This window comes from Gastrolobium bilobum, unplaced genomic scaffold (genome assembly GCF_033153095.1).
Source record: "Gastrolobium bilobum isolate Gb01-03AN ecotype WA unplaced genomic scaffold, APGP_CSIRO_Gbil_v1 utg41381, whole genome shotgun sequence".
Classification (NCBI taxonomy): Eukaryota; Viridiplantae; Streptophyta; class Magnoliopsida; order Fabales; family Fabaceae; genus Gastrolobium; species Gastrolobium bilobum.
This window is the reverse complement of record NW_026897250.1, coordinates 246,787-266,329: the sequence shown is the minus strand read 5'-3', so window position 1 is coordinate 266,329 and position 19,543 is coordinate 246,787. Positions and strand designations below refer to the sequence as shown.

General features: G+C 38.2%; 1 protein-coding gene across 3 annotated transcripts in view; it reads left to right on the top strand.

Annotated features, from left to right (window-relative positions):
- LOC133305219 (histone acetyltransferase HAC1-like) overlaps positions 1 to 16,470 on the top strand; it is a 29,243-nt gene extending 12,773 nt beyond the window's left edge. For all 3 annotated transcript variants that reach the window (XM_061505364.1, XM_061505363.1, XM_061505365.1), the window contains 9 exons: positions 2,556 to 2,684; positions 2,773 to 2,973; positions 3,128 to 3,270; positions 3,397 to 3,709; positions 3,907 to 4,046; positions 13,461 to 13,539; positions 13,897 to 14,289; positions 15,598 to 15,815; positions 15,900 to 16,470. In XM_061505364.1, coding sequence (XP_061361348.1) covers positions 2,556 to 2,684; positions 2,773 to 2,973; positions 3,128 to 3,270; positions 3,397 to 3,709; positions 3,907 to 4,046; positions 13,461 to 13,539; positions 13,897 to 14,289; positions 15,598 to 15,815; positions 15,900 to 16,014 — 1,731 coding nt within the window. In that variant the 3' untranslated portion in view covers positions 16,015 to 16,470. The remainder of the gene's footprint in view (positions 1 to 2,555; positions 2,685 to 2,772; positions 2,974 to 3,127; positions 3,271 to 3,396; positions 3,710 to 3,906; positions 4,047 to 13,460; positions 13,540 to 13,896; positions 14,290 to 15,597; positions 15,816 to 15,899) is intronic.
- The last annotated feature ends 3,073 nt before the right edge of the window (positions 16,471 to 19,543 follow it).

Genomic DNA, 19,543 nt, shown 5'->3' with positions numbered 1-19,543 from the left:
CCCGCAATCTCAGCCTGAACTTTGATCACATTCTCTCACACACTGCTCCCCACATTCTTGTTTCTCTCATGCACAATTGCTGCTTTGGATTTCTCATTATCTAAGCAGTAACTCCACCGTGGATTCCATCAAACAGAGGCATGATTCCAATAAATTGCCAAGGCCCTCCTTGGCTTTCTTTCCTTCCATCAGGAACTTCTGGTAGGATACTGCAAGAGACCATAAGCCCTGCTCTGCAAACTTATCAATAACAGCATGAACTCCTTATTCAATCTCTGGTTTATTGTGCGCAAGGTTCAAAATCTGCTCTGGTGCACCTTTGCTGACACGATGCATTTTACCTTCACTGTTTATATAAGTCAGAGCAGTACGCTTGTCGGTTGGATTGAAGGGAAGGAAGTGAACCTCTTGAATACCAGCCCTTGCCTCTTTTGGATCTCCCAGCATCTATAGCGTCTTGGTTTTCCACCCTGGAAGCCCGAGCAACCATGAGAATAGTAGCATGTGTTGGGCCCGTTAGATCCAGTTCACCCATAACAATGATTTAAATTAGGTCGTGAATTTTTTTTTGTTTGGGCTCAATTTGTCAATGCTAGCCAAGTGTTTAGCCCACTACCCAACCCATTACTTCCCCATTTATTGGCCTGCATTTCAAAATTATTTGGTGCCTTGTTGTCATAGGAAAAGGCCCTGAGCGTATGATAACTTCCCCCCACCACTTATCCGCCTGTGTGTCTGCTTCGCCCCAACGGTGACCTTACCCGACCCGCGCACGAATCATCTCCTTTTCCCTTGCCTCCAACTTTTGCATCATTGCCTCTTCTTCAAACACTCCAACTTCTTTTCGCTTTTCTGCCTTCTCCTCCAGTGGAAGTCGCCAGAATTTTGCTCCCCACCGCTCGCCGCCGTACGTCGTCGGGCCCCGTGAGAAGACTGGGTCGCAGTCCCACAGTCATTGGAATTTTGCATGTCGCTTCCCTGCATGTTGCCAATCGGGTTACGCCACCGTCGATTCGCCATTTTCGCCACTGTCAGCCGTCGGAACCATGTGCGCCTATCACTGCGTAGCTCCTTGCCCTTCCATAGCTATTGTTTCTTCCTCTACGTTTCTTTCTCTAGCTTCTGTTTCTTCCGCTTCTTTTCTTTTTTTCCCTCCTTCTTTACATGGTTCTTCATCTTCTTTTTCAATTTATTCTTTGTGTTCAAAATTGTTCTTCTTCTTGATCTAAAATCTCTCTGTCTCCATCTTCTCTATTGCTTCATCGAAAACCTTCACCACTTTTAACAACATTTCCTTGAGCTCTAAATTGCTGATTCCTCCCTTAGTTTTCATTTCTTCACAACTCTGGACCAGAAGCACCTCCAAATCGCAGATGCCCTTATACCAAAATGATGGAACCCAAGATGAACACACTGATTTTATTGCTTCAATGGAGGCATAGCCTCTTTTTACAAATGGCAACTCAATACATGCATACCCCACTCCACATATTCCCTCTCCTTTTATTCCCTCCTCTAAGAATATTTTAGAAAATTTCCCTAACAAACTAACTAACCCACTCACCACTTTCAGACCCAGCATCTTCTTTTTTTCTTTTTTCTTTTTTTTCCTTTTTTTCTATTTGAGCCTTCAAATGTTGTTCTTGGAGAAGCTTTTAGTTCTTGTTGTATGTCATTGCTTGGCAAGAAACTTTCGCTGTTGGTCATGCAAATTCGAACCAACTCTTCAAGTTGATGGTCATTCCAGCTAAATTGTAAAGTTATATTTGCAGCAATGTTTATCTTTCTTACGTCTCCATCTTCCTTGAATGCCTTTCAACCATGTTTCGTGGAATCTAGATTATATTGTTTGGTTAATTTTTTAGTAAATATGGTTATTTTTTACTTTTTAAGGAGTTTATTTGTTACAAGCTAATCTTAAGTTTATTTTGTCTTTTCTTGCCATTAAGTTTTATTTTGTTTATTTTCTTAATATTTGATTTAACAAGCTAAAGTTTTAACTTGAGGGGAAATGTTAGACTATCGGGAAAATATATCATAATATCATTATTTTTATCTTTGAAGATCTCTTAGGAGTATTTTCTTATTTTATGATTTTTAATTAATTAGGATTAGGAGTGTAGTGTTAGTATAATAGGGGTTAGTACTTTGTCTTCTGTATCACGTCATTACACTCAAGAGAATATTGTTCTGAATCTATATAGACTCTTCCTTCTTCCTACCTAAATCCCTATAATTTTATCAAATATATTTTAGTTCTTTCCGTTTTTTTCCATTGTTTTTTTTTTTTTTTTAGGATATTAATATTTACACTTATGAGGGAGAGCCTGGAGCAGTGGTATAGTTGATCCTTGGTGACGGAAAGGTCATTGGTTTGAATCCATAAAATAACCTATTTGCTGAAATGCAAGGATAACGTTGCGTACAAGGATTTTCCTCACCCCTACTCTCACAAATTGGGATTTCATGGGGGAGTGATTTATTAATATTTACATTTCTTCCTATTCTTGGTTTCCTGTGGACTATTGATGTCATTTTGACTTGTATGTTACCAGGTGCCTGGAGCTGAAGCTCTTGTTGTAAGAGTTGTGTCATCTGTTGACAAGAAGTTAGAAGTAAAGCAGCGGTTTTTGGAGATTTTTCAGGAAGAAAATTACCCAACTGAATTCCCATATAAATCCAAGGTAATGGGAAAATTGCTTTTAAGATCTAATGCTAATCAAATCATCATCATTAGTCGTGAATATTGATGCCTTTAGCTTTCTATTCCAGGTAATATTGCTGTTTCAAAAGATTGAAGGTGTGGAAGTATGCCTATTTGGCATGTATGTCCAAGAATTTGGATCTGAATGTCAATTCCCCAATCAGCGCCGGGTGTATCTATCATATTTGGACTCTGTGAAGTATTTTAGGCCTGAAGTTAAAGCAGTGACTGGAGAGGCTCTTCGGACATTTGTTTACCATGAAATTCTGGTAAACATAAGTCACTATTGTATTGTATTGCTCTTATAATGTCTGTTACATCCTTTTGGAACCCATTCTTGGAGGGTCTCTAGTTCTGGAGTATTATCTTCCTGTAAATTATATAATAATTTATCAATTTTCATGGAAATTTGTTTCTTTGTAGATTGGATACCTTGAATATTGCAAAAAGCGTGGTTTCACAAGCTGTTATATATGGGCCTGTCCTCCATTAAAGGGTGAAGATTATATTTTATATTGTCATCCAGAAATTCAGAAAACACCAAAATCCGATAAGCTTCGAGAATGGTGAGCCTAAGAGCGCTTCAGTATAAGCAAAAAGAGAAAGAAAGACCTATCTAATTGTTTTACTTGTACAATGTGAAGGTTTATTGATATCTAACTTTAGTATCTTTTGTAAACACGTTTCTTCAGGTATCTATCCATGCTAAGAAAAGCTGCCAAGGAGAATATTGTGGTCGATCTTACCAACTTATATGATCATTTCTTCGTATCTACTGGTGAATGTAGGGCTAAGGTTACAGCTGCAAGACTCCCATATTTTGATGGTGACTACTGGCCTGGGGCTGCAGAGGATTTGATTTATCAGCTTCGCCAGGAGGAAGATGGTAGAAAACAAAATAAGAAGGGAACAACTAAAAAATCCATAACAAAAAGGGCTTTAAAAGCGTCTGGTCAGTCAGATCTTTCAGGAAATGCCTCGAAAGATCTGCTTCTCATGCACAAAGTAATTCACCGTTTTAAATATATAATACAAATATTGTTGTTCTTTTGCGGGAATGAGATCCCTTTCAAATCATTTTTAAATTCTTTGGAAATGTTATATAACTAAATTTTCAAATATTAATATCTTCTCCTTATCTCCTTTTAATTTTCATCTTAGGTCCTTATGTGTAATAATTTTCTTCTTTGATCTTTCTCCAGCTTGGTGAAACCATTTGCCCGATGAAGGAAGATTTTATTATGGTTCATTTGCAGCATGTATGTACTAACTGTTGTATTCTAATGGTGTCTGGCAACCGTTGGCTTTGCAACCAGTGCAAGAATTTTCAGATTTGTGATAAGTAAGGATTCTTCAATCCTATCTCCATGTTTTGTCATGTGACATTTCGGCTCCAATTGGTTAAAAATATACGAATGCACTATATCAAAATTGTGTCTTCTCCAACTTAGTTGAGAGAAGTCTTGAACTGCATCCTGTAGTTTTAATAAAATGCTGTGTCCCCATGTCTTTGTCGTGTGGTGTCCATCTCCCGTGTCATATCCATGTTTGCTAGACTGCTGCGTGGGTAAGCTGAATATTCTTCAAGGAGTATTTGGAATAGGCTTTAGTAGGGCCTTCTAAGCATTGCAATTTGTAAACCATCACTCATGAACAAGAAGAGAGACACATGAATGGTGGGGTTGTATCAGAGTTAAGGGAGAAATAGAAAGTAAGTGCGGGAAAAGAGAGAGAAATCTTGAGAGATAATTATCGTTATATTTTGATAAAACAAATACACTGAATCTGAAGATAGAAAGCTCTATTTATAGAGCTGTAGCTCACTCAAACCTGAGTCAGAGACTAACCAAAAATACAATCATAAGCCTAACAACTTGATATGTAGCCTAAAAATCATAAGGCTATCCGAAAACTCTTTAAGTTTGCTTCTTAATTTAACAAACCGATTGGTGATAGAGCTTCAGCAGACTCTCAGCAATTTGATATGAAGCTAGTATATATGAAACAAGGTGCTTGGCAAGAACCTTTTAACGAACAAAAGAGATGTCTAACTCCATATGTTTTGTGCGTGAATAGAGAACAAGATTGTAGGAAAGAGCCATTCTACTAAGATTGTCACATAAAACCATGGGAGTGGAGTGTTGCACCTGAAGCTTACAAAGAAGGGATTGAGTCCAGAGTATCTCAGCTTAAGTAACAGCCAGGTTTTTATTTTCTGCCTTATTACTAGACCTTGTTACAAGGGTCTACTTCTCTGACCACTAAGACACAAGAGTAGGCCTTAGTAATAGACAAACTCCTTAAGTCAAACGTCTGTCATCTGGGTCACACAATATGCTGTGAGAATGAGGGTAACAAGTAAGCATAAGACCATACAAAGAGGTGCCTCTAAGATATTGTAGAATCTGCTTGACAATGCGCCTATGATCATCAAGAGGTTGTTCCTAAATTGTCACACCTTATTAACCACATAACTAATCTTAGGTCAAGTAATGGTAGCATACTGAGATGTCCCAACAATGGATCTGTAGTAATGGGAATCTGAGTATTAATTGGAGCCATATCTAGTTAGCTTGCAACTAGAGGGCATCATTGAAGGTATGTTTTTGGTTTCATGCATCTCAGCTCTAGCTAGAAGGTCTTTATCTCCACACCAAGAAAATAATCAAGGATCTCCTTTGTCCTTTAAAGCAACCTGAGAGCGAAATTTAGTAATAATATGTTGTATAAGGATGAATTTGTTGCAGTCATGATTTTATCATCCGCATACACGAGTATTGTTGAGATATATAGTCCCACATTGGTTGTATGTGCAACCAATGTGGAGTTATAAGGTCTTGGGCACTCCCACCCTTTGAGCTAGCTTTTGGGGTGGTGTATCCCAAGGTTCTTTACATGGTATCAAAGCCTCGCCGCCCCCCACTTTCTCTTGTGGCGTTTCTTAGCACAGGTAGGCTGGGCCTGTTGCATTGTCCACTCTTCAAGCCCAATGGGCTCTCGTGTAAGGGGGCGTATTGAGATATATAGTCCCACATTGGTTGTATCCCAAGGTTCTTTACATGGTATCAGAGCCTCGCCGCCCCCCACTTTCTCTTGTGGCGTTTCTTAGCACAGGTAGGCTGAGCCTGTTGCATTGTCCACTCTTCAAGCCCAATGGGCTCTCGTGTGAGAGGGCGTGTTGAGATATATAGTCCCACATTGGTTGTATGTGCAACCAATGTGGAGTTATAAGGTCTTGGGCACTCTCACCCTTTGAGCTAGCTTTTGGGGTGGTGTATCCCAAGGTTCTTTACAAGTATTTAAGTGCAACTTTGTGCTATTCGAAGAATGAATAATGAAAGGTCACAATAGCTATCCTGGAAACAGAGACTAAGAAGACATTGCTCGAGCTTGTCAAACCATGATCTAGGTGCCTGAGCCTTGTTCAACTTACAAACCAGAGACTTGTTGGTAGATCTAAAGCCCGAGGTTTAATTATATAAACTTCCTGTAAAGAACCAATTCAACTCAAAAGTTTAAGCTGTTAAGTGATGGCCTCTTTAATGGTTTTATATATCTTTATCACGCCCCCTCACAAGAGAGCCTATTGGGCTTGAAAGGTGGATGATGCATCAAGCCTAGCTAACCTGTGCTAAGAAATTCTACAAAAAAAATGGAAAACGACGATGATCGAACCCGGGACACTGAGGTTCTGATACCATATAAAGAATCAATTTAACCCAAAAACTTAAGCTGTTAAGTGAGGGTCTCTTTAATGGTTTTATATATCTCTAACACTTCCTCTTCTAAATCTCCATTAAGAAAATTATTATTGATGTCTAGCTGCCTAAGCATCCAGCCATGTGTAAGAGCAAGAACGAGCATTACTCTAATTGTATCTGGCAGAACAACATGAGAGAATGTTTCATTGTAATTGTTAGATATTAATATAAAATTGTTAATATGGTATTACTTCAAAATATATATTATTTTCCTTGCTAATTGTTAGACAATGAATTTGGAAGTTGAGAGACTCTTGGTAAGTGTATCATCATTTTGATCTAAGGCAGGAAGATGAGAGACTTGAATTTCCTTGGCAAGAACACGTTCTTTGACAAAAAATATGTTCAGTTCCATGTGCTTGGTTCTGGCATGTAGTATTGGATTATGAGAAATAGCTATTGTGCTCTTGTTGTCACAACAAATATGAGGAGTGCTAAAAGAGACTTGCAGAAGAGACTTGAGCCAAAGAACTTTATCAGCTTGTATTTTCATCTTCTCTTGTGCAATATGAAGATTTTGCTTCAGGTCTTCTAAGATGGCATTTCTGGCTTGCAACCATTGATCAACAGCTTCTACAGGTGTGTCACCTCTTCCTCCTAAATGCAGAATATCAGGTGGGTCTCTACCATATAATGCTTTGAATGACGTCATCTGAATAGCTCTATTATAGGAAGAATTGAACCAGAACTCTGCCCATGGTATCCATTTAGCCCACCCTTTGGGATGACCGTTAATGAAACAGCGTAAGTCTGTCTCCAAAGTGCGGTTAACGACTTCTGTTTGACCATCTGTTTGTGGATGGTATGCTGAACTAAATATGAGTTTAGTTCCTGCCATCTTGAAGATCTCTTCCCAAAATTTGCTCATAAATACCCTGTCACGATCGGATACTATGGATTTTAGAAAACCTTGCAGTCTCACCACCTCTCTAATGAAAACAGCAGCCACCTCTTGAGCCGTGAATGGATGTGTAAGCGTTGAAAAGTGTGCATACTTGGTAAATCTATCTACAACCACCAGAATGGTATCCACACCTTTAGATTTGGGCAAACCCCTTATGAAATACATCAAAATGTCTTCCCATACCCTCGTAGGAATTGGTAAGGGTTGGAGAAGCCCCCAGGAAGAAGGTTGTCATACTTCTGCTGTTGACAAGTGCTACAAGCTTGAACAAATTCCTTAACATCCCTCCTCATCCTTTTCCAAAAGAAAACATATGCTATTCGTTTGAAAGTTCTCAACTTCCCCGAATGTCCCCCCATGGAGAAGAATGGAATTCTTCCAAAATCACCTGAATATATGGTGAAGCCATTGGAATGACCAACTTGTTTTGGTACCATAAACATCCCGCTTTCACATGATAACCGGGATGGGACTTGTTGTCAATCATCACTTCTCTCATAATATTAAGTGTCACTTCATCTTTTAATACCTCTTCTGCAATGTTCTGTAAATTTGGACAAGACACTAGAGTCAATTCCTTGCACTCTATCACTCTGGATAAGGCATCAGCAGCCTTATTTTCCTCCCCAGGTTTGAACTAAATCGAAATCAGACCCCATTAATTTCGCTACCCACTTCTGCTAATTTTTAGCCATGATTCTTTGATTAGTCTGATATTTTAAACTGCAATGATCTGTTCTAATTATAAAATGCCTACCCATAAGATAGTGTCGCCATTTAATCACTACAAACACAATGGCCTTCAATTCCCTTTCATAATCTTACTGACACCTGGCTTTTTCAGAAAACGCTCGACTTAAAAATGCGACTGGTCTCCTCATTTGCGTAAGGACAACTCCCATGCCCACTCCTGAAGCATCTGTCTCTACAATAAAAACTTCTTCGGAATTTGGAAGAGCTAGAGTGGGTTGTTTCACCATGGCTGATTTCAAAGCTTCAACCGCAGCTTGCGGTTCTGCGCCCCACTTAAAATTATCCTTTTTTAGTAGTTGGGTCAACGGTCTAGCAATTTGCCCATAATGTTGGATGAATCTCCGGTAATAGCCCGTAAGTCCCAGAAATCCCGTCAATGCCTTCAAATTCTGATGTATAGGCCATGTACTCACTGCTTCCAGCTTCCTTGGATCATCTTTTACCCCCTCTTTAGAGATTAAGTGGCCTAAATATTCCAACTCTTCCTCCGCAAAACTGCACTTCTTGTAATTAACATGGAATTGATTCTGTCTGAGGATTTCCAGATGAGACCTTGGGTTGTACCACCCCAAAAGCTAGCTCAAAGGATAAGAGTGTCCCAAGGCCTTATAAAGACCACATTAGTTGCCCATACAACCAATGTGGAACTCCAAGTCCCATACCTTGCAAATGGAACCCAACATTCCACCACGCTTCCCTAGTGCGTGCCCCCTCGCACACTCCACGTGATGGATGCTCTGATACCATTTGATGAGACCTTGGGTTGCACCACCCCAAAAGCTAACTCAAAGGGTGGGAGTGCCCCAAGGCCTTATAAAGGCCACATTAGTTGCCCATACAACCAATGCGGGACTCCAAGTCCCATACCTTGCAAATGGAACCCAACATTCCACCACGCTTCCCTAGTGTGTGCCTCCACGCTCGCTCCATGTGATGGATGCTCTGATACCATTTGATGAGACCTTGGGTTGCACCATCCCAAAAGCTAGCTCAAAGGGTGAGAGTGCCCCAAGGCCTTATAAAGGCCACATTAGTTGCTCATACGACCAATGTGGGACTCTATGTCCCATACCTTGCAAATGGAACCCAACATTAGCCAATGGCCTTGCGGTTTAGTGGAAGAAGAACCAAACTCCAGGTGTCATTAGATTGAAGAGCTTCATGTTCAACTTGCATAGCAGTAAGCCAGTTGGAATTAGTTAGAGCTTGTTTAACAGTGCAAGGTTTCAGAGAAGTCATTAAAATTTCAGGTCTCTAAGTTAAAGGGCAAGTGGGAAAGAGTTGAAAGAGTTAGATGGTACATATTTTGACCCTGAACTTGAAGAAGAGGAAGAAGTAGTGGAATTTGTAGGTGATGCAAGGGAAGGAGTACTAGGAGTTGCAAAGATGAGTGAGAGGATTGAGAAGTAGATTGTGACTGTATAAGAGTTTGAGATGATGTAGAAGAAGGAATAAAGTGAATGGAAGTGACTAGCTCAAAATATAGATGGTTTGGTCCTGAAAGTGCCTAAGAAGGAGACTGAGGGAGAGAAAGTAGGAGAAGAAATATTGATTGAGTGAGAAGGAGATAGTGGGATTAAATTGGAAACAAGAGAAGAATCAAAAGGAGACCTAAGGTTAGTGGAATCCATCTTGAGCCAAGAAAGGAAGGGAACTTTGTCTCATTACACACATCTTTGGAGATGAAGAGTGGGGTCAAAGCATTTATATCCTTTGTTGTTTGGGGAATAACTGAGAAAGATACACTTGTTGGACCTGAAATCAAGTTTGTGATTATTGTAAGTGCATAGAAAAGAAAAACAAGCACAACCAAAAACCTTGAGAAAAAAGTAATCAAGAGACATTTTATACAATTTGGTAAAGGGAATTTCTAAGTTTAGAGTAGCTGAAGGAAGAGAATTGATGAGGTAAACAATTATTAAGAAAGCATGATCCTAGAATTTCGTAGGCAATGAAGCATGTGCCAAAAGGGTTAGCCTAGTCTCCACAATGTGTCTGTGCTTACGTTCAACAACTCCATTCTGGAGATGGGTATGAGGACGGGCTAATTTGTAGGCAATTCCAAGCTATATGATAAGTTGGCTAAAGGGTCAAAATTCTCCGCCCCTGTCAGTTTGAAGAGCTTTAATTGAGGTTTGAAATTTATTACCAATAAGAGTATGAAATTGAGTGAAAACAATTAGGGCTTTATATTTTAATTTCAAAGGATAGATCCATGTATATCTGGTATGGGCATCTACAAAGGAAATGTAGCATGTGAACCCTATGGAGGATTGAACAGGGGCTAGCCCCCACAGATCACTATAGATCAAATCAAAAGGCTTTTGTTATTTTGTAATGGAGGAGAAAGATGGCAATCTATGGGATTTTCACGGACAGCAAGCATTATAGAAATCATGTTCTGTTTTATTAGGTGTTGAAATCTTACAATTATTCAATACAAGCCTGACAGCCTCATTGTGAGGATTGCCCAAGCGGCAGTGCCATAAGTTGTACTTGAAATTCGAAATAGTACGTTTTCCTATTACATTGCCATTGGCACCTACACTATCTTTAGCGAAACTAGTAGAAACAACATAAAAAATAGAACAAAGAGCAGAATTACAACTATGAACAACAGAAGTAAAGTTTCACTAAGGCAGATTTTTTTTACTTCGAATGTGTGATAACTGGACTCCACCAACCGGTATAAGCCATCTGAACCCAGGGTACCCTCTCCAGCAGGACCTCATTGGACCCCTGTGATTTAACACAAGTAAAAGGGTGAAATTCAAAGTACACCCCATTATCTCTGGCAAACTTGCTCGCACTATGTTCTTTGTTGTTGAGGGAACAAGAAGCAAATTATACAAGAATAAATTAGTGTGTGGTTTACGTTGTGAAGGGAAAATGGAAGAACTAGAGGCTATAATTTTCAGACCTTACTCGTTGCCTATAAAGATTTGAGAGCTGAGCACTTTGAAGCAGATTGTGTGGCAATTCAAGATCTCTTCATTAGTTGGGGGGAGAATCTGCATGAATAGGATTTTTTGGGGAACATATCTAAGAGAGAATTGGATTTGGTTTAGACAATGTGTGGTTGGTAAACAAGGATTGGTTTTTTAGCAAGGTACAAAATGTACCATCAAATATTCAGGGGTTATGTGGTGAGATCCTCCTAAGTCAAGATATCACTCCAAAGCTTTTACATTGGAGGGGGTTGGCAGAAGACCATGACCAACTTGCACTGAAGGACTGGTTTGTGGAATAACACGAACAAGAAGGTGCTGCTGTGTGCATAGCTTGTGTTGGAACACCACCGGAAAAAGGTTTGATGCATTGGAAGGATCTTTGATTTGAGCATGAACTAGCTGGCATGAATTACTTGGGGAAATCAGGTGGAGGAAGGATTGGAACGAAATTTTCATCAAAACAATGCCAGCAATTTTGGACTTAATGTCCAAACTTGTAGCAAAGCTGACACTGAACATCAATACAACCTTTGCTACTACTTCCATGATTATTACCAGTAAAGGATCTACCTATACCTCTTCCAGAAATGTTCCGAGCATTGTAGAGATTCTGTGTGTTGGAGTTTCATTCATTCTTCTGATTGTCAGTTTCAGAAGACTTCAGAAAGAGGGCTACGATACCATATCAGAGTTAAACGTGAAAGAGAAAGAAAGTGTGAGAAGAGAGAGAGAGAGAGAGAGAGAGAGAGAGAGAGAGAGAGAGAGAGTCATCGTTTTATTCTGATAAAACAGATACACTGAATCTGAATTTAGAAAGCTCTATTACAGAGCTGTAGGTGACTCAGATCTGAGTCATAAGCCTAATACTAAATGTCTAACTAACAGTAGAAAGGTATCAGTATAGGCGGGAGTATACAAAGAAATACATGCTTTTTATATGCTCTAATGCAAATACTCTAATAGGTTGGAGCACTTGCATGCAGAAAGCTAGATTTGTTGTTTCTGTTTAGCTTGGTTGTCATATCTTCCCTCCTTCCAAATGATTAGCTTTGTATACTGTTGTATATAGTGGATAGAAGATCCATATATTTTCACCTTTGGGATGGCGTTATTCAGACTTCTTAATAATCAAGATTGGAATCTACAAAATATGTATTGTCTCATATTTGGCTTTACTGTTCCGGAAGTACAAAATTAGGCCCAAGATAAGGCCAGATGGTATAAAAGATACTTGATAATATAGGATAAGCTGTCCATCTGCTAAGTTTTTTTAGCATCTGTGTCCATAGCTTAGATTGTGGAGTTCTAAGGGGTGAGGTAAATTTCCTCAATTTGAATATCATGTTTGAAGCAGCCTAGAGTGTTATTAAATTGCTAATATGGCAGAATGGCATAGTGGAAATTGTGCAAAACACCATAAGATGTACATTGCGTTGTAGCTTGTTGATGATGACCTCCACGTTCATGGAAGTATGTATGGCAGAGCCATGAATCACATCTTACTCTGTTTTCGCGTCTCATTCCTCACTGCCTCTCTTTTCACATGCCCTGATTTCACATGAACAAAAGAGTCTTCTCACCACCCATCACCCAATACCAAGAAGTCATGAAGTCCCAAACAGCTGATCTCTTCAACCATGAACAACTCACTGAATCCATCATGAATACCCACGGCCTGCTGTGAATTGCCCTGACTAGATGAGATTCTCTGTTCTGGTGTGTTACCCACGTCTTTCTTTTAGGTTTTTTTTATTTAAAACCCAACTAGCCTTAACCTTTAACCCACCCTTCCTTAACCAGCAACCCACGCAATCCTTAACTTAGCATGTATAGAAGAAAATGACTTCAATTATCTTATGGTTTGGCATTTGTCTTTGTGTTTAGCTACCTTTGTGTTGCATTTATATTGGACTTTGTGATACTTTCAGTAAGCTTGATATGCTAGAAAATGTTTGAATTATGTTTATTATTTTTTATATAAAGTTGTCAGACTTTTATTATTTATATTATGCAGGTTTCATAATATATTTTATAGTTTTTAACATGGTTGTAATGCCTCTGCCATTTGCCACAATGCTGTTTGCTATAATGACATAGCAGATTTTCATCATTTATAACGCACTTCTTTGTAGAATAAGTTTTAGTGCAGATTTGGACAATAATGAAACTGGCAAACTGCTGTTTTATTGTCTCTATAACAGATTTTTTTTGTATTTCAACATCATATTAGTCTTATCAATATTTGTTGTTTACATCCCTTTTATGATCTTTCTGCTTTTCTAATATTTCTTGCCAACTGAACCACTTTGAGACTAAAGTAATCAATTCCTGCTGTTACAATATTTAAATATATTTAGTACAATGATCTAATGTAAATGGTTTCTTAGGTGTTATGAAGCAGAACTAAAGCGTGAAGAGAGAGAAAGACATCCTATTAATCAGAGGGAGAAACATACTCTTTATCCAGTAAGTAGGTCTAATTTTGACATGTAAAGCGAGTGGTTCTGTACTCGTTCATTTCTTCTTATCTTTTGTGTGTGGTTTTATAGCATTCGATTAATCATCTTAGGTCTACCTAGTTCCTATACCGAGGAACCAAGGTGTTGGACAAATATGGAGTTCTAAATTGGAACTGGTATATTGCATGTTTGGTTTTGATTATGTTACAATCAAATTTTACTTTTCAGTGAAAACTCTCTCTTTAGCATTTTTGTTTGAGGCTTTTCTGAAAGGAAAATAAGTTATTTTGAACACACCTAATCTCACGATAGATACTGATTAGAAGTGAATTTGGAAAATTCTGTCACTTGCATTGTCTTGTAGGTTGAAATTACTGATGTACCATCTGATACAAAGGACAAAGATGACATTCTTGAGAGTGAATTCTTTGACACTAGACAAGCATTTCTGAGTCTCTGCCAGGGAAATCATTATCAATATGATACACTAAGGCGGGCCAAGCATTCCTCAATGATGGTCCTCTATCATCTTCATAATCCAACTGCTCCTGCATTTGTGACAACTTGTAATATATGTTATCGTGACATAGAAACTGGTCAAGGTTGGCGTTGTGAAGTTTGCCCTGAGTATGATGTATGCAATGCTTGTTATCATAAGGATGGAGGCATTGACCATCCTCATAAGTTGACAAATCATCCGTCAATGGTTGATCGTGATGCTCAGAACAAAGAAGCAAGGCAGCTTCGAGTATTGCAGGTATTGTACAAGATTTTATTTTTTGCTCCTATGGATTGTCTTATTGCAAACAATGGGCTTATATATCAATTGTATATGTTGTATGTCAAATAAAATAGTAATATATTCATGTGAGGAATTTTGAGCATGAATTGGTATTGCGTTCGTTTATTTATTGGAACAAGTGGAACATGTAAAAACTATGTACTGTGAATTTGAGTTTGAGCAAAAGTATTAAGAATTTTCTTGAATTTGATGTTTGATGATTATCAATGACACCGAGAAAAAGAAAAGAAAAGATTGTCGATGACATGATAATTCTAATATTTTTTAAAAGGATGAAGTCCCAAATTCTTCACATCTGTTATTACATGGTATATAACTGATTATTAATTATTGAATTCTTTATAGTGGATAAGGTGTTGAGATATATAGTCCCACATTGATTGTATGAGCAACTAATGTGGAGTTTATAAGGCTTTGGGCACTCCCACCCTTTGAGCTAGCTTTTGGGGTGGTGTATCTCAAGGTTCTTTACATGGTATCAGAGTCGGGTTGAGCTCGAGCTAGCCTGGTGATTGGCTAGGAGGCGGGTCGAGTACTTTCCACTTCGGGTACTCGGTTGAGGGGGAGCATACCAATAGTGGGTTTCACACTTGAGGGGGAGATTGTTGGGACATTTAAGTGTGATGAGTCCCACATTGGTTGGTAATGGGCTAAGTGAAGAGTATATAAGTGGAAGGACCCATGAATCCCTAGCCTTAAGGTTTTGGGTTGAGACGTGGTGTCGGACCCACTTGATGTACTCGGTGTAGCTTAGCTCATTGGTGGTGGCCCCCGCCATGGGCTTCCCTCTGGACCCGCCTGACATAATTTATTTGTAGTGGTTGGTCCCTAGGGCTATTAAATGTGTCTGGCTTTTCAACCGCGCTTGTCATTAGTGGTTCTTTACATAAGGGATGAATAAAACTTGTGAATATGTTTATGTGCATATTTATACATATTCATGGACCACTTATTGCAACTAGTTTGGGATAAAGGTGTTGTTGATGTTGATGTTGATATTGATGAATATGTGCATTTTCATGAACTTAAGTTGTCATCTTTGAAATGCCTCTTATGTTTTTTAGAAGCATTTGGTCTTCTTCACATGATGTTTTAAATTTTTTTGGTTATTGCTTACTTCTCCAGTCTATATTATGTTTATGAATTTTTTGTTGGCTATTGCTTGCTTATCACCATGCTTGATGGTGTTTATGTTACTTACTTCATCACACCATGCTTGCTTGTTCCCTTGGGCTCTGATACAAATGGATTCTGTTTTTACAGCTTCGAAAAATGCTTGATCTCCTTGTGCATGCTTCCCAATGTCGTTCTGCACATTGCCAATATCCAAATTGTCGCAAGGTGAAGGGGCTTTTCCGCCATGGGATGCATTGCAAAACACGTGCTTCCGGGGGCTGTGTTCTTTGTAAGAAGATGTGGTATTTGCTTCAACTTCATGCTCGTGCTTGCAAAGAATCTGATTGCCACGTACCACGTTGCAGGTTTGTGGGGTCAGGCATTGCCATTTTACTCAAATTAAAAGATTTTGCATGTATTAACTTTTGTGTTTTTTGGGGTTAAATCAGAGATTTAAAAGAACATTTAAGGAGGTTGCAGCAACAGTCTGATTCACGGCGTAGAGCTGCTGTAATGGAAATGATGAGGCAGAGAGCCGCAGAAGTTGCCAACAATGCTGGATGAACAATTTTTACATGTAAATATGGGGCGCTTTGAAGAAATGCTCTAGACAGAGGTAGACATTAGCTTCACCTATACCCTGACAGCAGTTATTGTTTTTTGCGATTGGAATACATAGGATATACGACAGCCTTGCAGGTTCGCTTGTCTATCTCCACATAATTGTCCCAAGAGAAGATCTGAGTTCAGCCATACAGTGCTGCTGCCCTCTCTGCGAGGACTAACCAGGTCCAGCGGGTTATGAAGTGGTGTGTATGTTTTTGTGGGCCGATTTAGTGATTCTTTGATTTTGTCAATTTGTATTATGTCAAATGCCATCCTTTGGTGGCGGGTCCTAATTAATCTCAAATTTCTTATGGGAGGGAGGTTGGTATCAAGCCGTTTTTAGTTTACCCTTTCAAAAATTTACGGCATTTTGTAAAATCTTTTATTTTAAAGATGAAAGTAAATAATTAGAATTCTCGCATATGCGGCAATTCATATTTAATTTTGCTGCTTGAATAGCATCTGCTGTCTCTTACTCGTATCTGTTTTTATTAATATTCCTCTATTATTAACTGCTACGAAAGATATAATGGGAATTTTTATGAAGCTATTGCTATTAATAAATAGTCATATATCATTGGTAAATAAGAAGTATGTGATATGTAAGGAAAGGGGTATTCATGGTATTCGACTTGTATTGGTCTGAGTGGTAAGAGTTTAAGGGTCTGATTGTATTTTTATTTTTTGGGTTTTAAAATTGTTTTGTAGAATAGTTTTTTGTATTTTTTTTGTTTGAAATTTAAAAGTCAAAATATAAAAAATAAAAATAATTCAGATATATTCTATAAATTTGATTCTAAAAATAAAAAAATAGTTATAATTTTTAAAAGTTTTTTTTACAAAAGATGAGTTTTTTTTTTTTTTTTTGGGTTCAGAAAACAAAAAAACTATTTTCAGAAACAGTATTTAAACGGTGCCTAAGCTTTTTAAGAAATGGGTTTAATTTACTGTGTGCTGAAGAAGTTACTATTGAGAAGAACGTTTGGCTCTTGCATTATCGGAGTTCGGAAGAATACTTATTAATTATCGGGTGTGGAATATACTGTGAAATAAAGAGTATGTTTGAATTCTGTTCCAAAAATAATTTTTAATTTTCAGAATAAAAAAATAAAAATGCCTGTTTGATAAAAATGCCTGTTTGATAAAAATGCCTGTTCCAAAAATAAAAATGTCTGCTGAATTAGTAGTTTTCCAGAAAAACCTTGCTGCATTAAAAAAATCATATCAAATCGAATTCAATAGCTTAAAAAAAATCTTCTTTGACACAAGGAAACTAGACATTCGGGGCTTTACGTGCATATAAAAATTATTTCATTCGGAGGTCTGTAGCTCCTGGAACAGAACTCGCAAGGTACCCGATAAATCAGTACAAATTTCCCAAAAACTACCCGACTTGCAAAAATCATATAAAACCAGGCTCTCATGCTTTTGACATAAACTTATAGAATCTGAAACTAGACATCTGAGGCTTTACGTGCATATAAAGTATGTCTCAATCGGAGATCTGTAGCCCCAGAAACAGACTCGCAAAGTGCTCGCTAAATCAGTTTACAAATCAGCATTGAAAACGTTCGTGAATTGTTTTTGCAAAATATAACTAGAATCTCAAAAATTAAAAGCTGACCATAAAAATCATATAAACAGCAATTTAAGTCACTCTTCCAACAGTAGTCCATATTCCCAAAATATTACATCAATATGAGATCATAGGCCAACATCCAACAGACATAGCAGAACAGCAGCAGTCAACAGCAAATATCCAAAATAACCAAATCATCATATGCTTCTACAACTCCCTGCAATTTATAAAAATTGAGCCCCAAAAGGGGTGAGAAAAATCTCAGTAGTGTGATAGTAAAACCAGTATTGCCACAATATTAGTCTAGGTACAAAATTTCAAAACAGTCGCATCAACATTTAAATTCAGAACAAATGCTATAACATAATCAGAATGCATATATAACACCAAAATACTAATCAAGATGCGTATATAACGCCAAAGTAATGTACGTTCATAGCACTGCAGTGCACGTACTACTAGCTAACACAGTGGAGATTCCATATGGCCCCAAAGGTGAATTCCAACTGTGACCTATGCGAATTGAGCCACGGTTCTGTTTCCTGGTACCTGAGGGATGCCTACATGATGCGTGCTCAAACGTATGCTTACTTTTATTATATACTTCGGTTTCCAGAATGAATGCATAATGTTGTATGTTATGACATGATTGGCTTTACACACACATGTGAAATGCAGTTTTATGATGTGCATATGCATGACTAGATCATAATCATAATAGCATATATTTCATGTATTTTTAATACCAAGCTGCCGAATAAAAAATACTTCCCAAAGCAGAATTTCCATCATGTTAAGTCCAAGGGCATAATACAAATAACATACAACAGAATATGAATCCAAGGCAAACGTGAGCAACAATTCACTACTCCATACACTAGCTAATAGTCACAATAGGTCTCACCACCAAACACTTACCTCGGCGCTTACAAACTTTTAATCAAATCTCACCAAACAGTCCACATTTTAGGATCTTGCGCACCTAACAAATATATGTACCAAGTCAGAATTTATTACATAAACTTCCTATACATTACATAGCTTTTCCATCCTCCTAAATCCTTGATTTATGATCGGGTTCCATGTTCACATACGAAACAACATTCTTCCATAAGATTGGTTTACCAATTGTCCTCAATTGTCAAAATCCAAGGTAATCCACACATGTATGTTCGGTTTTCAATCATCACTAGGTGCTTATGATTTTCATTTAACAAAACGCTACCTTCATCATTTATACATGAGCTGATTAGATTATTCAACATGTTGTCTTCTCGAGTTATAAACACATGCAAGGCTTGAATCAAATTGGGTTTCATGGTCCTTGCACTAATTTAATTATTTTGACTTAGAGCTTATTTCACCAATAGATAATAAGTGACATAATCATGATCTTCCATGCATGTACGTTCGGTTTCTTGTCCATTAATTAGGTGCTTATACTTCACAGTTTCATAATATTTCTACATGACTTGGTGTAAGTGATTAGGGTCCTTAATATGCTGTCTTCACGGTTTTTGCATAGACAAGGCTAGATATATGATGCCAATTAATGAAACAGTCCAACATTTCGGTGAGGGCTTATTCCAAACCCCAAAATTAGTTCATAGGCTTGCATGCAAAAAGGGTTGGCTGTCCTCACACTAGGCAGAAACAGGGAAGGAGGATGACAACAATCAATTCTCCTTGTACACATACAAAATTCGAAATAGTGAAGAGAAGGAAATGGCTGGAGTTGGAACAGTGACCAAAATGCCACTGTTCACCAACTTCTTTACCTAAATGCCACGCGAACAATGTAATTTCCCAATCTGCCACGGGGGCAAGTTCGCTACCCGGTGTAGCGAACTCGGTTTGCTGACGTGTCACGTTTCTAGTGGACACCAACTTGATTTTAACCAAGTTCGC